The 20,513-nt window shown below is 42.0% G+C and overlaps 1 protein-coding gene across 2 annotated transcripts in view; it reads right to left on the minus strand.

Moving 5' to 3' along the window:
• Positions 1-20,513, minus strand: part of LOC106568241 (poly [ADP-ribose] polymerase tankyrase-1) — a 153,513-nt gene that overhangs the window by 129,414 nt on the left and 3,586 nt on the right. For both annotated transcript variants that reach the window (XM_045692441.1, XM_045692440.1), the window contains exon 2: positions 17,251-17,475. In XM_045692441.1, the coding sequence (XP_045548397.1) occupies positions 17,251-17,475 (225 nt within the window). The remainder of the gene's footprint in view (positions 1-17,250; positions 17,476-20,513) is intronic.

A 20,513-nucleotide genomic window follows, 5' to 3' on the forward strand; every position in this document is an offset into this window, starting at 1 on the left:
TATGCATATTATTAGTAGATTTGGATATAAAACACTCTGAGGTTTCTAAAACTGTTTGAATGATGTCTGTGAGTATAACAGAACTCAAATGGCAGGCAAAAACTTGAGAAAAATCCAACCAGGAAATGGGAAATCTGGTTCTTGTAGTCTTTTCAAGTCATTGCCTATCTGACAGTGACTTAGGGTTCATTTTGCACTTCCTAAGGCTTCCACTAGATGTCAACAGTCTTTAGAAAGTTGTTTGAGGTGTCTATGGTGAACAGAGAGCGAACAAAAGTAGTTGGAAGTTGTTGACTCAGGAAAGCACATGAGTTCATTGGCGCGCATTCACATGAGGGGCAGCTGTGTTCCAAAACGTTTTTCAAGACATTGGAATCATCCGGTTGGAATATTATTGAAGTTCTAAGTTAAAAAGGCCCTAAAGATTGATGCTATACAACGTTTGACATGTTTGAACAAACGTAAATATAACTTTTTTTTACTTTTCGTCGTGACATTTTGGCCACGCTTTCTACACTTGGAGTAGCTTACTGAACGCGCAAACAACAAGGAGGTATTTGGACATAAATTATGGACTTTATCGAACAAAACAACATTTATTGTGGACCTGGGATTCCTGGAAGTGCCTTCTGATGAAGATCATCAAAAGGTAAGTGAATATTTCTAATGCTATTTATGATTTTAGATGACTCCAAAATGGCGGGTATCTGTATTGCTTGATGTCTTTTTCTGAGCGCAGTACTCAGATTCTTGCAAAGTGTGCTTTCCCCGTGAATCTTTTTTTAAATCTGTCACAGCGGTTGCATAAAGGAGATGTTCATCTATAATTCTTTGAATAACAGTTTAATATTTTATCAACGTTTGAGTATTTTTGTCAATTATAGTGCTGATTCACCGGCAGTATTGGAAGCAAAATATTTTCTGAACATCTCGCGCCAATGTAAAATGCTGTTTTTGGATATAAATATCAACTTGATCGAACAAAAAAATGCATGTATTGTGTAACATGATGTCCTAGGAGTGTCATCTGATGAAGATTGTCAAAGGTAAGTGCATAATTTTTGCTGGTTTTCTGTTTTTTGTGACGCCCGTCCTTGCTAGGAAAATCGCTGTGTGGTTTTTCGTGTGTTGGAACTGTCCTAACATAATCTAACTTTATGCTTTCGCCATAAAGCCCTTTTGAAATCGGAAAATGTGGTTACATTAAGGAGATGTGTATCTTTAAAATGGTGTAAAATAGTCATATGTTTGAGAACTTTGAATTATGACATTTTCTGGTTTTGAATTTGGCGCTCAGATTTTTCACTGGCTGTTGAATAGTGTGAACCGTGGGTGGGACGCCCCAAGAGAGGTTAACATGTTATGGCTAGGGGGCAGTATTTTCACGGCTGGATAAAAAACGTACCCGATTTAATCTGATTATTAGTCCTGCCCAGAAACTAGAATATGCATATAATTATTAGCTTTGGATAGAAAACACTCCAAAGTTTCTAAAACTGTTTGAATGGTGTCTGTGAGTATAACAGAACTCATTTGGCAGGCCAAAACGTGAGAAGATTCTGTATAGGAAGTACCCTGTCTGACCATTTCTTGAACTTCTTTGCCATCTCTATCCATTACAAAGGATCTCTGCTCTAACGTGACACTTCCTACGTCTTCCATAGGCTCTCAGAGCCTGGGAAAAACCTGAATGTCGTCATTCCAGCCCCAGGCTGAAACACATTATCGCCTTTCTCAAGTGGCCGATCAAGGGACAGTGGGCTTAGGCGCGTGCACTGGCTTCCCCCGTCTTTGTGTTTTTTCCTCTGTTTACCAAAAAGGAGATTCCGCGTCGGAATATTATCGCTTTTTTACGAGATAAATTGCGTAAAAATTGATTTTAAACAGCGGTTGACATGCTTCGAAGTACGGTAATGGAATATTTAGAATTTTTTTGTCACAAAATGCGCCATGCGCGCGACCCTGATTTACCATTTCGGATAGTTTCTGGAACGCACGAACAAAACGCCGCTATTCGGATATAACGATGGATTATTTTGGACCAAACCAACATTTGTTATTGAAGTAGCAGTCCTGGGAGTGCATTCTGACAAAGACAACAAAAGGTAATCAAACTTTTGTAATAGTAAATCTGATTTTGGTGAAGGCTAAACTTGCCGGGTGTCTAAATAGCGAGCCCGTGATGCCTGGGCTATGTACTTAGAATATTGCAAAATGTGCTTTCACCAAAAAGCTATTTTAAAAATCAGACATATCGAGTGCATAGAGGAGTTCTGTATCTATAATTCTTAAAATAATTGTTATGTTTTTTGTGAACGTTTATCGTGAGTAATTTAGTAAATTGTTAGTAAATTCCCCGGAAGTTTGCGGGGGGTATGCTAGTTCTTAACGTCACATGCTAATGTCAAAAAGCTGGTTTTTGATATAAATATGAACTGATTGAACAAAACATGCATGTATTGTATAACAATGTCCTAGGTGTGTCATCTGATGAAGATCATCAAAGGTTAGTGCTGCATTTAGCTGTGGTTTGGGTTTATGTGACATTATATGCTAGCTTGAAAAATGGGTGTCTGATTATTTCTGGCTGGGTACTCTGCTGACATAATCTAATGTTTTGCTTTCGTTGTAAAGCCTTTTTGAAATCGGACAGTGTGGTTAGATTAACGAGAGTCTTGTCTTTAAATAGCTGTAAAATAGTCATATGTTTGAGAAATTGAAGTAATAGCATTTCTAAGGTATTTGAAAATCGCGCCACAGGATTCAACTGGCTGTTACGTAGGTGGGACGATTTGGTGCCACCTAGCCCAGAGAGGTTAAAGGTGTTATTCACGTCGACTACGGAGAGTGTGATCACACAGTCGTCCGGAACAGCTGATGCTCTCATGCATGCCTCAGTGTTGCTTGCCTTGAAGCGATCATAGAAGTGATTTAGCTGGTAGGATGGTGTCACTGGGCAGCTCGCGGCTGTGCTTCCCTTTGTAGTCTGTAATAGTTTGCAAGCCCTGCCACATACTACACCGGCTCCGACGCTCGTCTTATGATTCAATCTTATCCCTGTATTGACGCTTTGCCTGTTTGATGGTTCGTCGCAGGGCATAGCAGGATTTCTTGTAAGCTTCCGGGTTAGAGTCCCGCACCTTGAAAGCGGCAGCTCTACCCTTTAGCCCAGTGCGAGTGGTGCCTATAATCCATGGCTTCTGGTTGGGGTATGTACGTACAGTCACTGTGGGGACGACGTCCTCGATGCACTTGTTGATAAAGCCAGTGACTGATGTGGTGTACCCGTCAATGCTATCGGAAGAATCCCGGAACATTTTCCAGTCTGTGATAGCAAAACAGTCCTGTAGTTTAGCATCTGCTTCATCTGACCACTTTTTTATAGACCGAGTCACTGGTGCTTCCTGCTTTAATTTTAGCTTGTAAGCAGGAGGATAGAGTTGTGGTCGGATTTACCAAATGGAAGGCGAGGGAGAGCTTGGTACGCGTCTCTGTGTCTGGAGTACAGGTGATCTAGAATTTTTCCCCTCTGGTTGCACATTTAACATGTTGATGGAAATTTGGTAGAACTGATTACGTTAAGATTGATTGTTTTTTATAAGATAAGTTTAATGCTAGCTAGCACCTTACCTTGGCTCCTTGCTGCACTCGCATGACAGGCAGTCTCCTCGTGGAGTGCAATGTAATCAGCTATAATTGGTGTCCAAAAATGCCGATTACCGATTGTTATGAAAATCGGCCCTAATTTAAATCGGTAGACCTCTAATACGGAACAAGAATTTAATTTGTTTTCATCCCTGCTAGTGCGCACTTCTCGTTTGCCAAGATATTCCATCCACCTGACAGATATGGCATATCAAGAAACTGATTAAACATGATTATTAGACAGGTGCACCTTGCGCTGTGGACAATAACAGGCTACTCTAAAATGTGCTGTTTTGTCACACGACACAATGCCACAGATGTCTCAAGTTTTGAAGGCGCGTGCATTTGGCATGCTGACTGCAGGAATGTCCACCAGAGCTGTTGCCAGATAATTTAATGTTAATTTCTCTACCATAAGCCGCCTCCAACATCATTTTGGTAGTATGTCCAACCGGCCTCACAAGTGTAACCACGCCAGCCCAGAACCTCCATATCTGGCTTCTTCACCTGCGGGATCGTCTGAGAGCAGCCACACGAACAGCTGATGAAACTGGAGTATTTCTGTCTAATAAAGCCCTTTTGTGGGGAAAATCTCATTCTGATTGGCTGGGCCTGACTCAAGTGGCTGGGCCTACGCCCTCCCAGGCCCAACAATGGCTGCGCCCCTGCCCAGTCATGTGAAATCCATAGGTTAGGGCCTAATGAATTTATTTCAATTGACTGATTTCCTTATATGAACTATAACTCAGTAAAATGGTTGAAATTGTAGAGTAAATACAGTACCAGTCAAAAGTTTGGACACACCTACTCATTTCAAGTTTTTTTTTTTTTTTTACATTGCAGAATAATAGTGACGACATCAAAACTATGAAACAACATATGGAATCATGTCGTAACCAAAAAAAAGTGTTAAAACAAATCAAAATATATTTGAGATTCTTCAAAGTAGCCACCCTTTGCCTTGACAGCTTTGCACACTCTTGGCATACTCTTGGCTTTGCCCTGTACATAGGGCAAAACAGTCTAAGGTGCAGGGTATGGTATCGGGTGGTAGCCGGCTAGTAACAGACACTAAGGTTCAGGGCAGGGTATTGAGCAGAGGCTGGCTCGTGGTGACTTTTTAACATGGAACCCAAACCGGCTGCGCGCGTGCGCTATCGTGAATAAATGTATTTTGTCCCCCTACACCAAACGCGATCACGACACGCAAGTTAAAATATCAAAACAAACTCTGAACCAATGACATTAATTTGGGGACAGGTCGAAAAGCTTTAAACATGTATGGCAATTTAGCTAGTTAGCATGCACTTGCTAGCTAATTTGTCCTATTTAGCTAGCTTGCTGTTGCTAGCTAATTTGTCCTGGGATATACACATTGAGTTATTATTTTACCTGAAATGCACAAGCTCCTCTACTCCGCCAATTAATCCAGACATAAAACAGCCAAAGTTTCTAGTCATCTCTCCTCCTTCCAGTCTTTTTCATCTTTGAACTTATATGGTGATTGGCATCTAAACTTTCATAGTATTACCACGACTACCGGCAAAACAGTTCGTCTTTCAATCACCCACGTGGGTATAACCAATGAGGAGATGGCACGTGGGTACCTGCTTCTATAAACCAATGAGATGGGAGAGGCAGGACTTTCAGCGCGATCTGCGTCAGAAATAGAAAGGAGTTCCATTTTAGCCCTTGGCATTGCAGACGCTCGTTGGCGCATGTGAGCAGTGTGGGTACAATAATTGAATAACATGGATTTCAAAATTTATTTTGCAACGCTCGCGCATGCGACGTGTCCGGTCTGGTCAGCATGTAACCGTGTGATGGTCTTTAGCTAGAAGCTGTTTTTCAGTCTCTCCGTCCTAGCTTTGATGTACCTGTACTCTCTCCGCCTTCTAGATGGTAGTGGGTTGAACAGGCCATGGCCCTTGATGATTTTATTGGCTTTGCTGTGACACCAGGTGCTGTAGATGTCCTGGAGGGTAGGCAGTGTGCCCCCGATGATGCATTGGGCTGACTGCACCACCCTCTGGAGAGCCCGGCGGTTGCAGATAGTTCAATTGCAGTACTAGGCAGTAATACAGTGCGACAGGATCCTCAATGGTGCAAGTTTGTGAGGGTCTTATTGACCAAGCCGAATTTATTCAGCCTCCAGAGGTTCAAGAGGCGCTTTTGCACCTTCTTTACCACACTGTGTGAGAAAGGACCATTTTGGGTCGTCAGTGACGTGCGTGCCAAGAAACTTGAAGCTTTTGACCCTCTCCACTGTGGCCCCGTCGATGTAGATGGGGATGTGCTCTTTCTGCTGTAATACACGATCAGCTCCTTTGTTTCGATGACATTGAGGGAGAGGTTATTTTCCTAGCACCACTCTGCCAGGACCCTTACCTCCTCCCTGTAGGCTGTCTAGTCATTGTTGGTAATCAGGCCAACCACTGTTGTGTCGTCAGCAAACTTAATGATTGAGCTGGCGACGTACGTGGCCACGCAGTCACGGGTGAACATTTACAGGAGGGAGCTGAGCATGCACCCCTGTGGGGCCCCCGTGATGAAGATTAGCATGGCGGAGGTGTTGTTTACCTTCACCACTTGGGGTCGGCCTATCAAGAAGTCCAGAACACAGTTGCACAGGGAGAGGTTCAGACCCAGGGCCCTGAGCTTAGTGATGGAGTTAGGAGGGAACTATGGTGTTGAAGGTAGAGGTCGACCGATTATGATTTTTCAACACCGATACTGATTATTGGGGGGCCAAAAAGCCGATACCGATTAAAATCTGCCTATTTTTTTTTATATATTTGTAATAATGACAATTACAACAATACTGAATGAACACTTATTTTAACTTAATATAATACATCAATAAAATCAATTTAGCCTCAAATAATGAAACACGTTCAATTTGGTTTAAATAATGCAAAAACAAAGTGTTGGAGAAGAAAGTAAAAATGCAATATGTGCAATGTAAGAAAGCTAACGTTTAAGTGCCTTGCTCAGAACATGTGAACATATGAAAGCTGGTGGTTCCTTTTAACATGAGTCTTCAATATTCCCAGGTAAGAAGTTTTAGGTTGTAGTTATAGGAATTATAGGACTATTTCTCTCAATACGATTTGTATTTCATATACCTTTGACTATTGGATGTTCTTACAGGCACTTTAGTATTGCCAGTGTAACGTATAGCTTCCGTCCCTCTCCTCGCTCCTACCTGGGCTCGAACCAGGAACACATCGACAACAGCCACCCTCGAAGCAGCATTACCCAAGCAGAGCAAGGGAAACAACTACTCCAAGTCTCAGAGCGAGTGACGTTTGAAACGCTATTAGCGTGCACCCGCTAACTAGCTAGCCATTTCACATCGGTTACACCAGCCTAATCTTGGGAGTTGACAGGCTTGAAGTCATAAACAGCGCAATGCATTGCGAAGAGCTGCTGGCAAAACGCACGAAAGTGCTGTATGAATGAATGCTTAAGAGCCTGCTGGTGCCTACCACCACTCAGTCAGACTGCTCTATCAAATCATAGACTTAATTATAATAAACACACAGAAATACGAGCCTTAGGTCATTAATATGGTCGAATCCAGAAACTATCATCTCGAAAACAAAATGTTTTTTTCATTCAGTGAAATACAAACCTGTCTGTATTTTATCTAACGGGTGGTTTACATTGCAAAAATCTTCTTTAAACTCTCTTTGGATAATTCATTCCAATCATTTTAAAATGGTATGTCATAATTACGTAAAATTTTGGCAAATTAGTTCGCATGAGCCAGGCAATGAACGCAAGAGCAGTGTCACAATTTCATGTTAGCAGGCAATATTAACTAAATATGCAGGTTTAAAAATATATACTTGTGTATTGATTTTAAAGAAAGGCATTGATGTTTATGGTTAGGTACATTGGTGCAACGACAATGCTTTTTTCGCAAATGCGCTTGTTAAATCATCACCCGTTTGTCGAAGTAGGCTATGATTCCATGAGAAATTAACAGGCACCGCATCGATTATATGCAACGCATGACACATTAGATAAACTAGTAATATCATCAACCATGTGTAGTTAACTAGTGATTATGTTAAGATTGATCGTTTTTTATAAGATACGTTTAATGCTAGCTAGCAACTTACCTTGGCTTCTTGCTGTCCTCGCGTAACAGGTAGTCAGGTAGTCCTCCTGGAGTGCAATGTAAGGCAGGTGGTTAGAGCGTTGGACTAGTAACCAGAAGGTTGCAAAAACGAATCCCCCCTTAACAAGGCAGTTAACCCCGTTCCTAGGCCGTCATTGAAAATAAGAATGTGTTCTTAATCTGACTTGCCTAGTTAAATAAAAGGTGTAAAAATATATATTTTTTTAAATAAAAATAAGTATATATTTTTTTAAATATAAATTAACAAAAAAGTTTTTTTAATAAATAGTAAAAATACAACAAAAAAATACAAAATCGGCAAATCGGTGTCCAAAAATACCGATTACCGATTGTTATGAAAACTTGAAATCGGCCCTAATTAATCGGCCATTCTGATTAATCGGCCGACCTCTAGTTGAAGGCTGAGCTGTAGTCGATGAACAGCATTCTTACATATGTATCTCTTGTCCAGGTGGGATAGGGCCGTGTGCAACGCAACAGCGATTAAGTCGTCCGTGGGTCTGTTAAGTTTTTATCAGAATTGTAGTGGGTCAAGGTTGCCGGTTAAGGTTATGTGGTCCTTAACTAGCCTCTCAAAGCACTTCATGATGGTAGAAGTAAATAAGTGTTACGGGGCAATAGTCATTTAATTCAGTTACCTTCGCTTTTTTGGATTCAGGAACAATGGCGGACATCTTGAAGCAAGTGGGGACCACAGACTGGGATAGATCACTACAGTCTGCACATGCTCTGAAAATGCAGCTTGTGATGCCATCTGGGCTGGCAGCCTTGCGACGGTAAACATGCGGCCACTGAGAATACACAGTCCTCATGAGCCAGTGTCGGTGGCTCGATCAAGTTTTCCTGAAAACGGGCGAAGGTGTTTAGCTAATCCGGGAGCAAGACATAGGTGTCCACGACGTGGCTGGCTTTCTCTTTATAACCCGTGATAGTCTGTAGTCTCTGACACATACGTCTCATGTCTGAGCCATTGAATTGCGACTCCACTTTGTCCCTCTAGTGTCGTTTTGCCTCGGATTGCCTTACGGAGGTCATAGCTGGTCTGTTTCTCCATATTTCCAGTCAACTTGCCATGGTTAAATATGGTGGTTAGCGCTTTCAGTTTTCCTCGGTTTTTGGTTTGGATACATTCTAAATTGTCACAGTGAGAACAACAATCTTGACATATGTCAGTGCATATGTCTATTCTCAGAGGCGACCCTGAACATTTCCAGTCAGCGTGATCAAAACAATCTTGAAGAACATATTCCAACTGGTCAGACCAACACTGAACAGTCCTTACCACGGGTGCTCTAGTTTAAGTTTCGGCCTATAGGTGGGGAGGAGCAGAATGGAGGCGTGATCCGATTTGCAAAAAGGGAGGTAAGGGCCTTGTAGCCGTCCCAGAAGGGAGAGTAGCAATGATCCAGTGTACGTGATGCATGTGTAGCACAGGAGATGTGTTGATAGAATGTCGGTAGCGTTTTCTTTATTAAAGTCCCCAGCTACACTAAAATGTGGTCTCAGGACATGCGGTTTTCTGTTTGCACAAGTCCAGTGTAGTTCCTTGAGAGCGGTGCTGGCTTGGGGGGTAATATACACGGCAGCTAAGAAAATTATCATCCTGGGAGGTAATGCGGTTGGCATTTGATGGTGAGGTATTCCAGATCGGGAAAACAAAAGGACTTAAGTTGCTGTATGTTACCACATTCACACAGTTGTTAATCATGAAACAAACCTCACCGCCTTTCTTTTTCCCTCCTCTTTACACTATGGACAGAGAAACCCGCTGGCTAAATGGATGTGGCCAATATATGCAGAGAGAGACAGGATTCAGTAAAAAAAGAAATGGTATTTTATAGTCCTTGATGTATGTCTGGAAGGAGATCCTCGCCATGAGGTTGTCTACTTTATTGTACAGGGAACTCTGGACAATAAAGTATTCTCTGGACAGCTCTATTCAGCCCCAGGGATGAATAGAGCTGCCTCAGGAAGTTCAAAGGATCCAGGTCAGGGAAGTCGAGGTGGTCCCTCTGTTGAGGGACCACCTATCTAATGTCCAAAAGTTATTTTCGGCTATAGTTAATACAAATATTTTTTTTAAACATTAACACCCCCAAAAATATATACTGCAATGTTGGCTAGGAGCTAGAAACAGGGAGGATTGGGGAGGGGGGGGCGTGCTGGTGGAGAGGGCAGTTGAGAGAGGGAGGGGGTTGGGGCAGTATGGATAGGGGTTGTGTCAAAGGGGAAATTATGCCGATGGGGTACTAAAGATTCACAGGCACTCCTCTGACAGCCTCCCTGACCTGCATGCTCACTGCCTATCTGTCACATGTCAGAGAGAGGGGAGAGAGGAGAGCGAGCAAACAAGAGAATTGAAATTGACAGAGAGCGAGAGAATTTATTTGAAATTGAGAGAGAAAGAAAGCGTGAGCGAGCGGGAGGGGGCTCAGCTGCTCCTGTGCAGCACTCTGTATAACAGCAACACCCCCTTCCCCCTCATACTGTAAACCAACAAACTACTAAGCGACCTCCACCCTCCCAACACACACACACACACACACACACACACACACACAAGCCTGGCCCTCCTTTCTCTCCTTGTTCTATGGCGTTGCGAGTGCAGCTGGCTAACACCATCAGTAACACTTACAACAGTAACAAACACAGCAACAGTTGCCTAGTTAAATAAAAGGTTGAAAAAATTCCAAATACATTTTAAAAACATCATCCCCCACCCCCCCTTGGGACAATTGAGATGTCGCATGTGACTAACACATTTCAGTTAATTACTATAGCTCCCGCCTTGGGCCAATCAGTGTCATTTTGTAAATGCCGGATCTCTATGGCAAGACGGATCATTCACCCTAGTTTTGTTCAAATCGGCCCAGTGTTGTCGGCGACATCGCATGTGACTAATGAATATAGGAACCGAGACAGATCAACAGTCCCATCCCTGATATCATCGTGGAGAACAATTAGAGGGGAGGAGTGCTTAACAGTGCCTTCGGAAAGTGCCTTCGGTAAGTATTCAGACCCCTCGACTTTTTACACATTGTTACAATACAGCCTTATTCTCAAATTCATTAAACAATTTCTTAGCAATCTACACACAATACCCCATAATGACAAAGCGAAAACAGTTTTTTTTAGAAATGTTTGCACATTTATTGAAAATAAAAACAGAAATAACTTATTTACATAAGTATTCAGACCCTTTGCTATGAGATTCAAAATTTAGCTCAAAGGCATCCTGTATCCATTGCTAATCTTCGAGATGTTTCTACAACTTGGAGTCTACCTGTGGTAAGTTCAATTGATTGGACATGATTTGGAAAGGCACACACCTGTCTATATAAGGTCCCACAGTTGACAGTGCATGTCAGAGCAAAAACCAAGCCATGAGGTCGAAGGAATTGTCCGTAGAGCTCCGAGACAGGATTGTGTCGAGGCACAGATCTGGGGAAGGGTACCAAAAAATGTCTGCAACATTGAAGGTTCCCACGAACACAGTTGCCTTCATCATTCTTAAAAATGGAAGAAGTTTGGAACCACCAAGACTCCTAGAGCTGGTCTCCCGGCCAAATTGAGCAATCAGGGGAGAAGGGCCTTGGTCAGGGAGGTGACCAAGAACCCGATGGTCACTGACAGAGATCCAGAGTTCCTCTGTGGAGATGGTGGAACCTTCCAGAAGGACAACCATCTCTGCAGCACTCTACCTATCTGTACTTTATGGTAGAGTAGCCAGACGGAAGCCACTCCTCAGTAAAAGTCACGACAGCCCGCTTGGAGTTTGCCAAAAGGCACCTAAAGATTGTCAGACCATGATGAGAAACAAGATTCTCTGGTCTGATGAAACCAAGACTGAACTCTTTGGCCTTAATTCCAAGCGTCATGTCTGGAGGAAACCTGGCACCATCCTACAGTGAAGCATGGTGGTGGCAGCATCGTGCTGTGGGGATGTTTTTCAGCAGCAGGGACTGGTAGACTAGTCAGGATTGAGGCAAAGATAAACGGAGCAAAGTACAAAAAGATCCTTGATAACATGCTCCAGAGCGTTGAGAACCTCAGACTAGGACGAAGGTTTACCTTCCAACAGGACAACGACCCTAAGCACACAGCCAAGACAATGCAGGAGAGTGGCCCAGCCAGAGCTCAGACTTGAACCCGATCTAACATCTCTGGAGACTGGAAAATAGCTGTGCAGCAATGCTCCCCATCTAACCTGACAGAGCTTGAGAGGATCTGCAGAGAGAAATGGGAGAAACTCCCCAAATACAAGTGTGCCAAGCTTATAGTGTCATACCCAAGAATAATCATGGCTGTAATCGCTGCCAAAGGTGCTTCACAAAGTACTGAGTAAAGGGTCTGAATAGTTAAGTTAATGTAACATTTCAGTTTATTTTTAATACATTTGCAAAAATTTTAAAAAGCATTTTGCTTTGTCATTATGTGGTATTGTGCGTAGATTGACGAGGGGGAAAAAATATTTTATCAATTTTAGAATAAGGCTGTAACGTAACAAAATGTGGAAAAGGTCAAGGGGTCTGAATACTTTCCGAAGGCACTGTACAAACACCAGCCACATTGGACAGACAGAGCTAGCTGACAACATGCAGAGGATGGAGGGCGTCTAATGACTGCAGCCAGCTGACAACCGATGGAGCAGGAGGACTAACAAAGGAGCCTGTACTAAAACACCTACAGTTCAAAAGGAGGCAACACTGTTAGCCAGTGAATGGAAGCCTGTTTACTGTTACTGGTCTCTCAGAGTGAGAAATGTGTTTGGTAATTACAAGCTGGAGTGAGATGAGCAGAGGGAATGCTTTTACATTAATTCACTAGCACTGCTGATATTAGGGTAGTCGCTTGATGGATATGGACCATATTTATGTTTGAGATCTGAAGGAAACATAACACACAACTATATAAACCACATCAGAGACATGCAAAAGAATGGGGAAGAGCATGAGTGATTCATTACATGCCAAGCCTTGGCGAACAGCAGCTCACACCCCATCTGGATTTGCATTGTTGTTTTCCTTTGTTCTTGTCTTTTTTCCTCTTTTGTTCTTTCTGAACGTTGTTGGCGCATCGGGTGGGTTGTGGTTTTGATTGGGTTGGATGGGGGCGGGGAGTACCAGTCAAACTTTCAGACACCTTCTCATTCAAGGGTTTTTCTTTATTTGTACCATTTTCTACATTGTAAAATAGTGACGACATCACAATTATGAAATAACACATATGGAATCATGTAGTAACCAAAAAAAAGTGTTAAAAAAAAATCTTAAATATATTTCAGATTCTTCAAATAGCCACCCTTTTCCTTGATAACAGCTTTGCCCATTCTTGGCATCGTCTCAACCAGCTTCATGAGGTAGTCACCTGGAATGCATTTCAATTAACAGGTGTGCCTGCAAAACAGCGCAAAAAAGCTAAGAGACATTGAGGTCAGTCAATCTGGTGGAACATGTCAAGATATTTGAAAGTTTCTTCAAGTGCAGTCGCAAAAACCATCAAGCGCTATGATGAAACTGGCTCTCTTGAGGACCGCCACAGGAAAGGAAGACCCAGAGTTACCTCTGATGCATAAGTTCATTAGAGTTACCAGCCTCAGAAATCGACAATTAACTGCACCTCAGATTGCAGCCCAAATAAATGCTTCAAAGAGTTCAAGTAACAGACATGTCAACTGTTCAGAGGAGACTGCGTGAGTCAGGCCATCATGGTCTAATTGCTGCAAAGAAACCACTACTAAAGGACACCAATAAGAAGAAGAGACATGCTTGGGCCAAGAAACACAAGCAATGAACATTAGACCGGTGGAAACCTGTCCTTTGGTCTGATGAATCCAAATTTGAGATTTTTCGTTGTAACCGCCGTGTCTTAATGAGTCGCAGAGTAGGTGAACGGATGATCTCCGCATGTGTGGTTCCCACCGTGAAGCGTGGAGGTGGTGGTGTGATGGTGCTTTGCTGGTGACACTGTCAGTGATGTATTTAGAATTCAAGGGACACTTAACCAGCATGGCTACCACAGCACTCTGCAGCAATACACCATCCCATCTGGTTTGTGCTTAGTGGGACTATCATTTGTTTTTCAACAGGACAATGACCCAACACAATCACCCGAACCTCAACCCAATTGAGATGGTTTGGGATGAGTTGGACCACAGAGTGAAGGAAAAGCAGCCAACAAGTGTTCAGCATATGTGGGAACTCCTTCAAGACTGTTCGAAAAGCATTACAGGTGACTAGCTAATGAAGCTGGTTGAGAGAAGGCCAAGAGTGTGCAAAGCTGTCATCAAGGCAAAGGGTGGCTACTTTGAAGAATCTGAAATATATTTTGATTTGTTTAACACCGTTTTGGTTACTACATGATTCCATGTGTGTTATGTAATTTTTTCAGGTCTCTCCAGAGATGTTCGATCTGGTTGAAGTCCGGGCTCTGGCTGGGCCACTCAAGGACATTCAGAGACTTGTCCCGAAGCCACTCCTGCACTGTCTTCGCTGTGTGCTTTGGGTCATGGTCCTGTTGGAAAGTGAACCTTTGCCCCAGTCTGTGGTCCTGAGCACTCTGGAGCAGGTTTTCATCAAGGATCTTTCTGTGTTCATCTTTCCTTCGATCCTGACTGGTCTCCCAGTCCCTGCCGCTGAAAAACATCCCCACTGCATGCTGCCACAACCATGCTTCACCGTAGGGATGGTACCAGGTTTCTTCCAGACGTGACGCTTGGCATTTAAGCCAAAGAGTTCAATCTTCGGTTTCATCAGACCAGAGAATCTTGTTTCTCAATGTCAGAGTCCTTTAGGTGCCTTTTGGCAAACTCCAAGCAGGCTGTCATGTACCTTTTACTGAGGAGTGGCTTCTGTCTGGCCACTCTACCATAAAGGTCAGATAGGTGGAGTGCTGCAGAGATGGTTGTGTAGATTGATGAGAAAAAATAAATTCATACATTTTAGAATACGGCTGTTACATAACAAAATGTGGAAAAGGGAAGATGCCTGAATACTTTCCGAATGTAGTGTAATTTGGCTAGGTTATTATTGTTGTTATCTATGTGCTGTTTAAAATGGTGTTTTACTGGGATAAAAGTAAGCTTGCTACCAGAGACAACTCATCTGAACAGGGCTTACAATAGATATCATTTTGATTGTTCAGGTTCACCATCAGCAACATTTTTACATACACAAGATAAAGTTCCTCATTTCATAAGGACAGCAATTCACTTTTGAGAGGCGCACTGCATGGCCAAAGCTGGAGGAAAAAAGAAGCTCACTCCAAAAAACCTTCCAAAAGGTGAAAACAATTCGATTTTGAGATGGGGGTGAAATCCAAAGTTGTGCTATATATTCATTGGCCATGTCATAGCTCATTTGTAAATGATAAATATGTATACATTACTAGCTCAAACACTTAATCTGCAAAAATGACAAGTTAATTAGTGGGTGATGGTGATTTCAGAACCAAAGTGTGGGGACAAAAAACATAGGCTACATTGCCCCCCTCCAAATCTGATAGTGGTAATGGGATGGTAAATGCCTAGTCTCCCTTATGGCTCAGCTCAGGTTAGGCACCTGAGCTGAGCCATAAGGGAGACTAGGCATTTACCATACGATAGTACATACAACATAGACATACATAATTTACTCACACACAGTCTGTTCCAGCTCATAGAGGCCCAGTTCATGAAATCTATCAGCATCAATTTTTTATTTGGAAACGGAAAATGAATGTGTTTATGCAACTAATGTAAGGGCATCGAATCGAACCAAATTGCATCGATTTGTTCTCAAATCAAACCACACCAAATAGTTTCAAACTAAACATATCGTTCCTGTATCATAGCCCATGTATCTAGATACGTATTGAATTGTCTTGAATATATTTTGATTTGTTTAACACTGTTTTGGTAAGATGCACATCCCTAGTGTTTTCAAATATTCTCCTCAATAATAATTGTCTGGGAAGACAGCAGAGCCATCAGAGTAAGTCTGGATCGGAGTATTGCACATCAACATAATACAGCTCATTACCCACCAGTGGGTCTAGGAATTGTCAGGGACCCCACAATACGATATTATCATGATACTTAGGTGCTTATACAATATGTAGTGCGATTCTCAATATGTCAGGGATCTCCAACTGGCAGATTTTACTTGGCCCCCCCATGTTTTCTGCTCAAAAAGATAATAATAATAATAATAATAATAATAATAAATGAATATTGTTGGACATAAGACTGTAAAGACACCAGCCAATCAGCTCTAAGTGATTTAAAATTTTGGAAATAAGTTCCAAAGTACTGCCACGCATTAGAGAGATATGTGATAGTATACAAATGTAAGCAAGGTTTGAAATGATGTTTCAGTCAAATATTATATCTGCTTTGGCTTCTTGCATTACATTTGTAATCTACAAAAATTATTCGTAATTATGTTCCGGCCCCCTGATCATCCGCTCAAGAACAAAAAAATGGCCCGCGGCTGAATCTAGTTGATGATCCCTGCTATATGTATTGCAGTTTGATACGGCGACTTTATTGCGATTTGATGTTCCAAACAAATTACTCACTATATGTCTGCTGCAGAGAGACAAGAGACAAGTTTTGATCAGTTAGGGAAATAAAAGTGCTGAAAACATGTTGGCTCTCCATTTAAAAAGATAGAGAACAAGCTATAGGATGAAAAATTCCTGAGTTATGGCGGAGTTACAGCCGACAGTACTGTTACATTTTTTACAAATAGATACTTGGAGTCAAATATCGATATAATATAGAACAAAAATTAACTTTTCGATATGCAACTATCTATTTCCCCCATCACTATCCACCAGAGAGAATAATGTATGCTTCCCTGTGCCACACTGCTCATTTCACAGTAGAAAGACAGCAATTACAAACCAGCTGCAAACACAAGAGCCAACAAATACAGTAGAACACAATTAAAAGAAATGGATGCTAAAATGCTAGGAATATTTCATTACAGCAATGGGAGATAAAGTATCTTGTCATTACATACGCCTAAGTAAGTTACAAAGAGGCTTTAGTTTCTGCCCAGAGAAACAGTTCTGGCCTGATGTTCAAATGGTTTCTGTCCCTGCAGACAGGGAGACTGTCAGGACCAGACCGTTATGACCTGGTCAGAAAATACTATTATGTCATTTGGGGTTGTGACTCATTGATGAAATCACTAGGTGGTGACATTTTGGTCTCAGTGCAAAACAACCTTGTTGAAAGTCTTGATGCAATACTAAGCAGCAGAGCAGAGCAGACCATAGCATTCTCATTATCTCATATCGACTTCTAAAGCATTAGGCTAGTAATTGAGCCATCCATGACACAGTAACCTTATATTTGCATTCAAAGACATGCTAGGCCTATATTATCTTACATAAAACTGAAAAAAGTTAGTAAAGTCAGCACAAGATGCAAAGCAAGCATTTAAGTTGCATGTTGGCTTATAAACGGTTCTTACCGATGCACACGTCTAATTTGCCCTTGATGGCAGCCTCGTGGAGCGGTGTGTAGTTCCAGCTGTCCCGGGCGTTTGGGTCAGCACCCTGACAGAGGAGCAGGCTGACCACCTCAGCGTGGCCAAAGGAGCAGGCATTATGCAGAGGGATCAAACCTCCATCATCACGGGCATGAACATTGGCACCTGTCTCAAGGAGGTGCTCTACAACATCCTTCCTCCCAAATCCTACAAAGTAAAGGAAACGGTGGAAAGATTATCAGGTGTGCTGGGCCAGTTCCATGCATAAATGGTCACTTAGGTGGCCCCCTGACCAAAACATCAGAATAATTTTATACATATACAGTACCAGTCAAAAGTTTGGAAACACCTACTCATTCAAGGGTTTTTATTTTTTTCAACAAAAAAAACTTTTTTCTATCTACATTGTAGAAAAATAGTGAAGACATGTAGTACTACATGACTCCATGTGTTTTATTTCATAGTTTTGATGTCTTCGCTATAATTCTACAACATAGAAAGCAGTAAAAAATAAAGAAAAAACCTGGAATGAGTAGGTGTGTCCAAACTTTTGTATTCAGACCCTTTGCTATGAGACTTGAAATTGAGCTCAGGTTCATCCTGTATCCATTGATCATCTTTGAGATGTTTCTACAACTTGATTAGAGTTCAGACCTGTGGTAAATTCAATTGACTGGACATGATTTGGAAAGGCACACACCTGTCTATATAAGGTCCCACAGTTGACAGTGCTTGCCAGAGCAAAAACCAAGCCATAAGGTCGAAGGAATTGTCTGTAGAGCTCCGAGACAGGATTGTGTCGAGGCACAGATCTGGGGAAGCGTACCAAAAAAAGTCTGCTGCATTGAAGGTCCCCAAGAACACAGTGGCCTCCATTCTTAAATGGAATTAGTTTGGAACCACCAAAACTCTTCCTAGAGCTGGCAACCCAGCCAAACTGAGAAAATGTGGGGAGAAGGGCCTTGGTCAGGGAGGTGACCAAGAACCCGATGGTCACTCTGACAGAGCTCCTCTGTGTGGTCTGCAGCCCTCCACCAATCTGACCTTTATGGTAGAGTGGCCAGACAGAAGCCACTCCTCAGTAAAAGGCACATGACAGCCTGCTTGGAGATTTCCAAGAGGCACCTAAAGACCATGAGAAACAAAATTCTCTGGTCTGATGATAACAAAATGGAACTTTGGGCTGAATATCAAGCGTCACGTCATGAGGAAACATGGCACCATCCCTACGGTGAAGCATGGTGGTGGCAGCATCATGCTGAGGGGATTTCTTTCAGCGGCAGGGACTGTGAGACTAGTCGGGATCGAGGCAGAGATGAACAGAGCAAAGTACAGAGAGATCCTTGATGAAAACCTGCTCCAGAGCACTCAGGAACACACACTGGGGCAAAGGTTCACCTTCCAACAGGACAACGACCCTAAGCACAAAGCCAAGACAATGCAGGAGTGGCATCGGGACAAGTCTCTGAATGTCCTTGAGTGGCCCAGCCAGAGCCCGGACTTGAACCACGATCGAACTGCTACCTGAAAATAGCTGTGCAGCGACGCTCCCCATCCAACCTGACAGAGCTTGAGAGGATCTGCAGAGAGGAATGGAAGAAACTCCCCAAAAACAGGTGTGCCAAGCTTGTAGCGTCATATCCAAGAAGACGCGATGCTGTAATTTCTGCCCAAGGTGCTTCAACATAGCACTGCGTAAAGGGTCTGCATACTTATGTAAATGTAATATCTCCGTTTTTTATTTATACATTAGCAAAAATGTCTAAAAACCTGTTTTTGCTTTGTCATTATGGGGTATAGTGTGTAGATTGATCATTTTTAGAATAAGATGTGGAAAAAGTCAAGGGGTCTGAATACTTTTCAAAGGAACTGTGTGTGTGTATATATATATTTTAGGAACTAAGTCGTGGTCTCAACTTACTATTGTGATTAACACTAGGAGAATACACCAGTGCATTTCTAAATTTGGTTGTCCATGAGCAGTTTCTCTTGTTATGTCAAGCAGTCACTCAATTAGCCATGTCATCTAAACATTTTTAGATTTGATTGGTAGTCTAGCCATCAAACTTGTAATAATCATGGCTAGGGTTACAAAGGGTCGGAAACTTTCAGATACATTTCCAGAAATTTTCTAAGGGAAGTTAAGCCCTGGAATTTGGGGAATTTTGCTTAAATTCTTCAAAAAAAGTTGGCTGACAACAGTGAACCTTTTTTGTGGGATACACAAGGCAATTCTAGGTCTTGGGGCGTAATTTTGGTTAAACTATCCCCAATTCAATGGAATTGCAACCCTCTGCATGCACAGTGCATTCTTCCATCACATGTACAGCTGATAATCAAGATCTTGGGCACTAATGAGATGCTATTGAGCCCACACTACCACATTGTCTGAGCCAAGGACTACACGATTTCCGGTAAATTTTGATTACAGCACTGGGTGGGGTTAATATATTTTATTTGACATACATTATTTATTGTTAACAAGTAAATAGTAGCCTACAGCAAAGTGAGTTTAAATCATTTCTAACTTAACAATTTCTGCAAGTTTTTGCTACCATGTGGGTTTTAGCTTGCTTGAGCCTGCTAACTGAGGAGTGTTAATTCACCTGTTTCCATACATGTTTAAATTCAAAACATGTATTTTACAAAGGAGTTGTTTAATCTAACTGCTTAACTATTTATCTGTACATGGAATTGTATTTGTTTTTTTTACTACCGTAATTTCCGGACTATATGCCGCTACTTTTTTCCCAGGCTTTGAACCTCGCGGCTTAAACAATGACGTGGCTTAGATATGGATTTTTCCCGCTTTCAAATAAAAAATACATTTAAAAAAAAACACATTCTGTGACGTGCTCAGTTTTTTGCCGGCATGAAGCTTTCATTAGACCAATGAAATTGACGAACGGGTTAAGGTCAAACAACTTTTTTGTTTACTGTTTAGATTAAATCGAGCGTGCTCAAACTTCCCATCATTCTGATTACGGTAGTCATTTTGTCACCCTCATCATGGCAAAGACACGGAGAAATGCATATGATGCAGCTTTCAAGTTGAAGGCGATTGATCTGGCTGCTGCACGGGAGCTTGGTCTGGAGCAATGACTTTCTTGGTAGGCTACTGTTTACTGCTAATTTTTTATTTTTTGTTACAAGCCGTGTTTCGTTAAAGCCTATTTATTTTTGTCACACGCCGTGTTTCATTAAAGCCTATTTATTTTTGTTACAAGCCATGTTTCGTTAAAGCC

The sequence above is a fragment of the Salmo salar genome, chromosome ssa13 (assembly GCF_905237065.1).
Source record: "Salmo salar chromosome ssa13, Ssal_v3.1, whole genome shotgun sequence".
Lineage (NCBI taxonomy): Eukaryota > Metazoa > Chordata > Actinopteri > Salmoniformes > Salmonidae > Salmo > Salmo salar.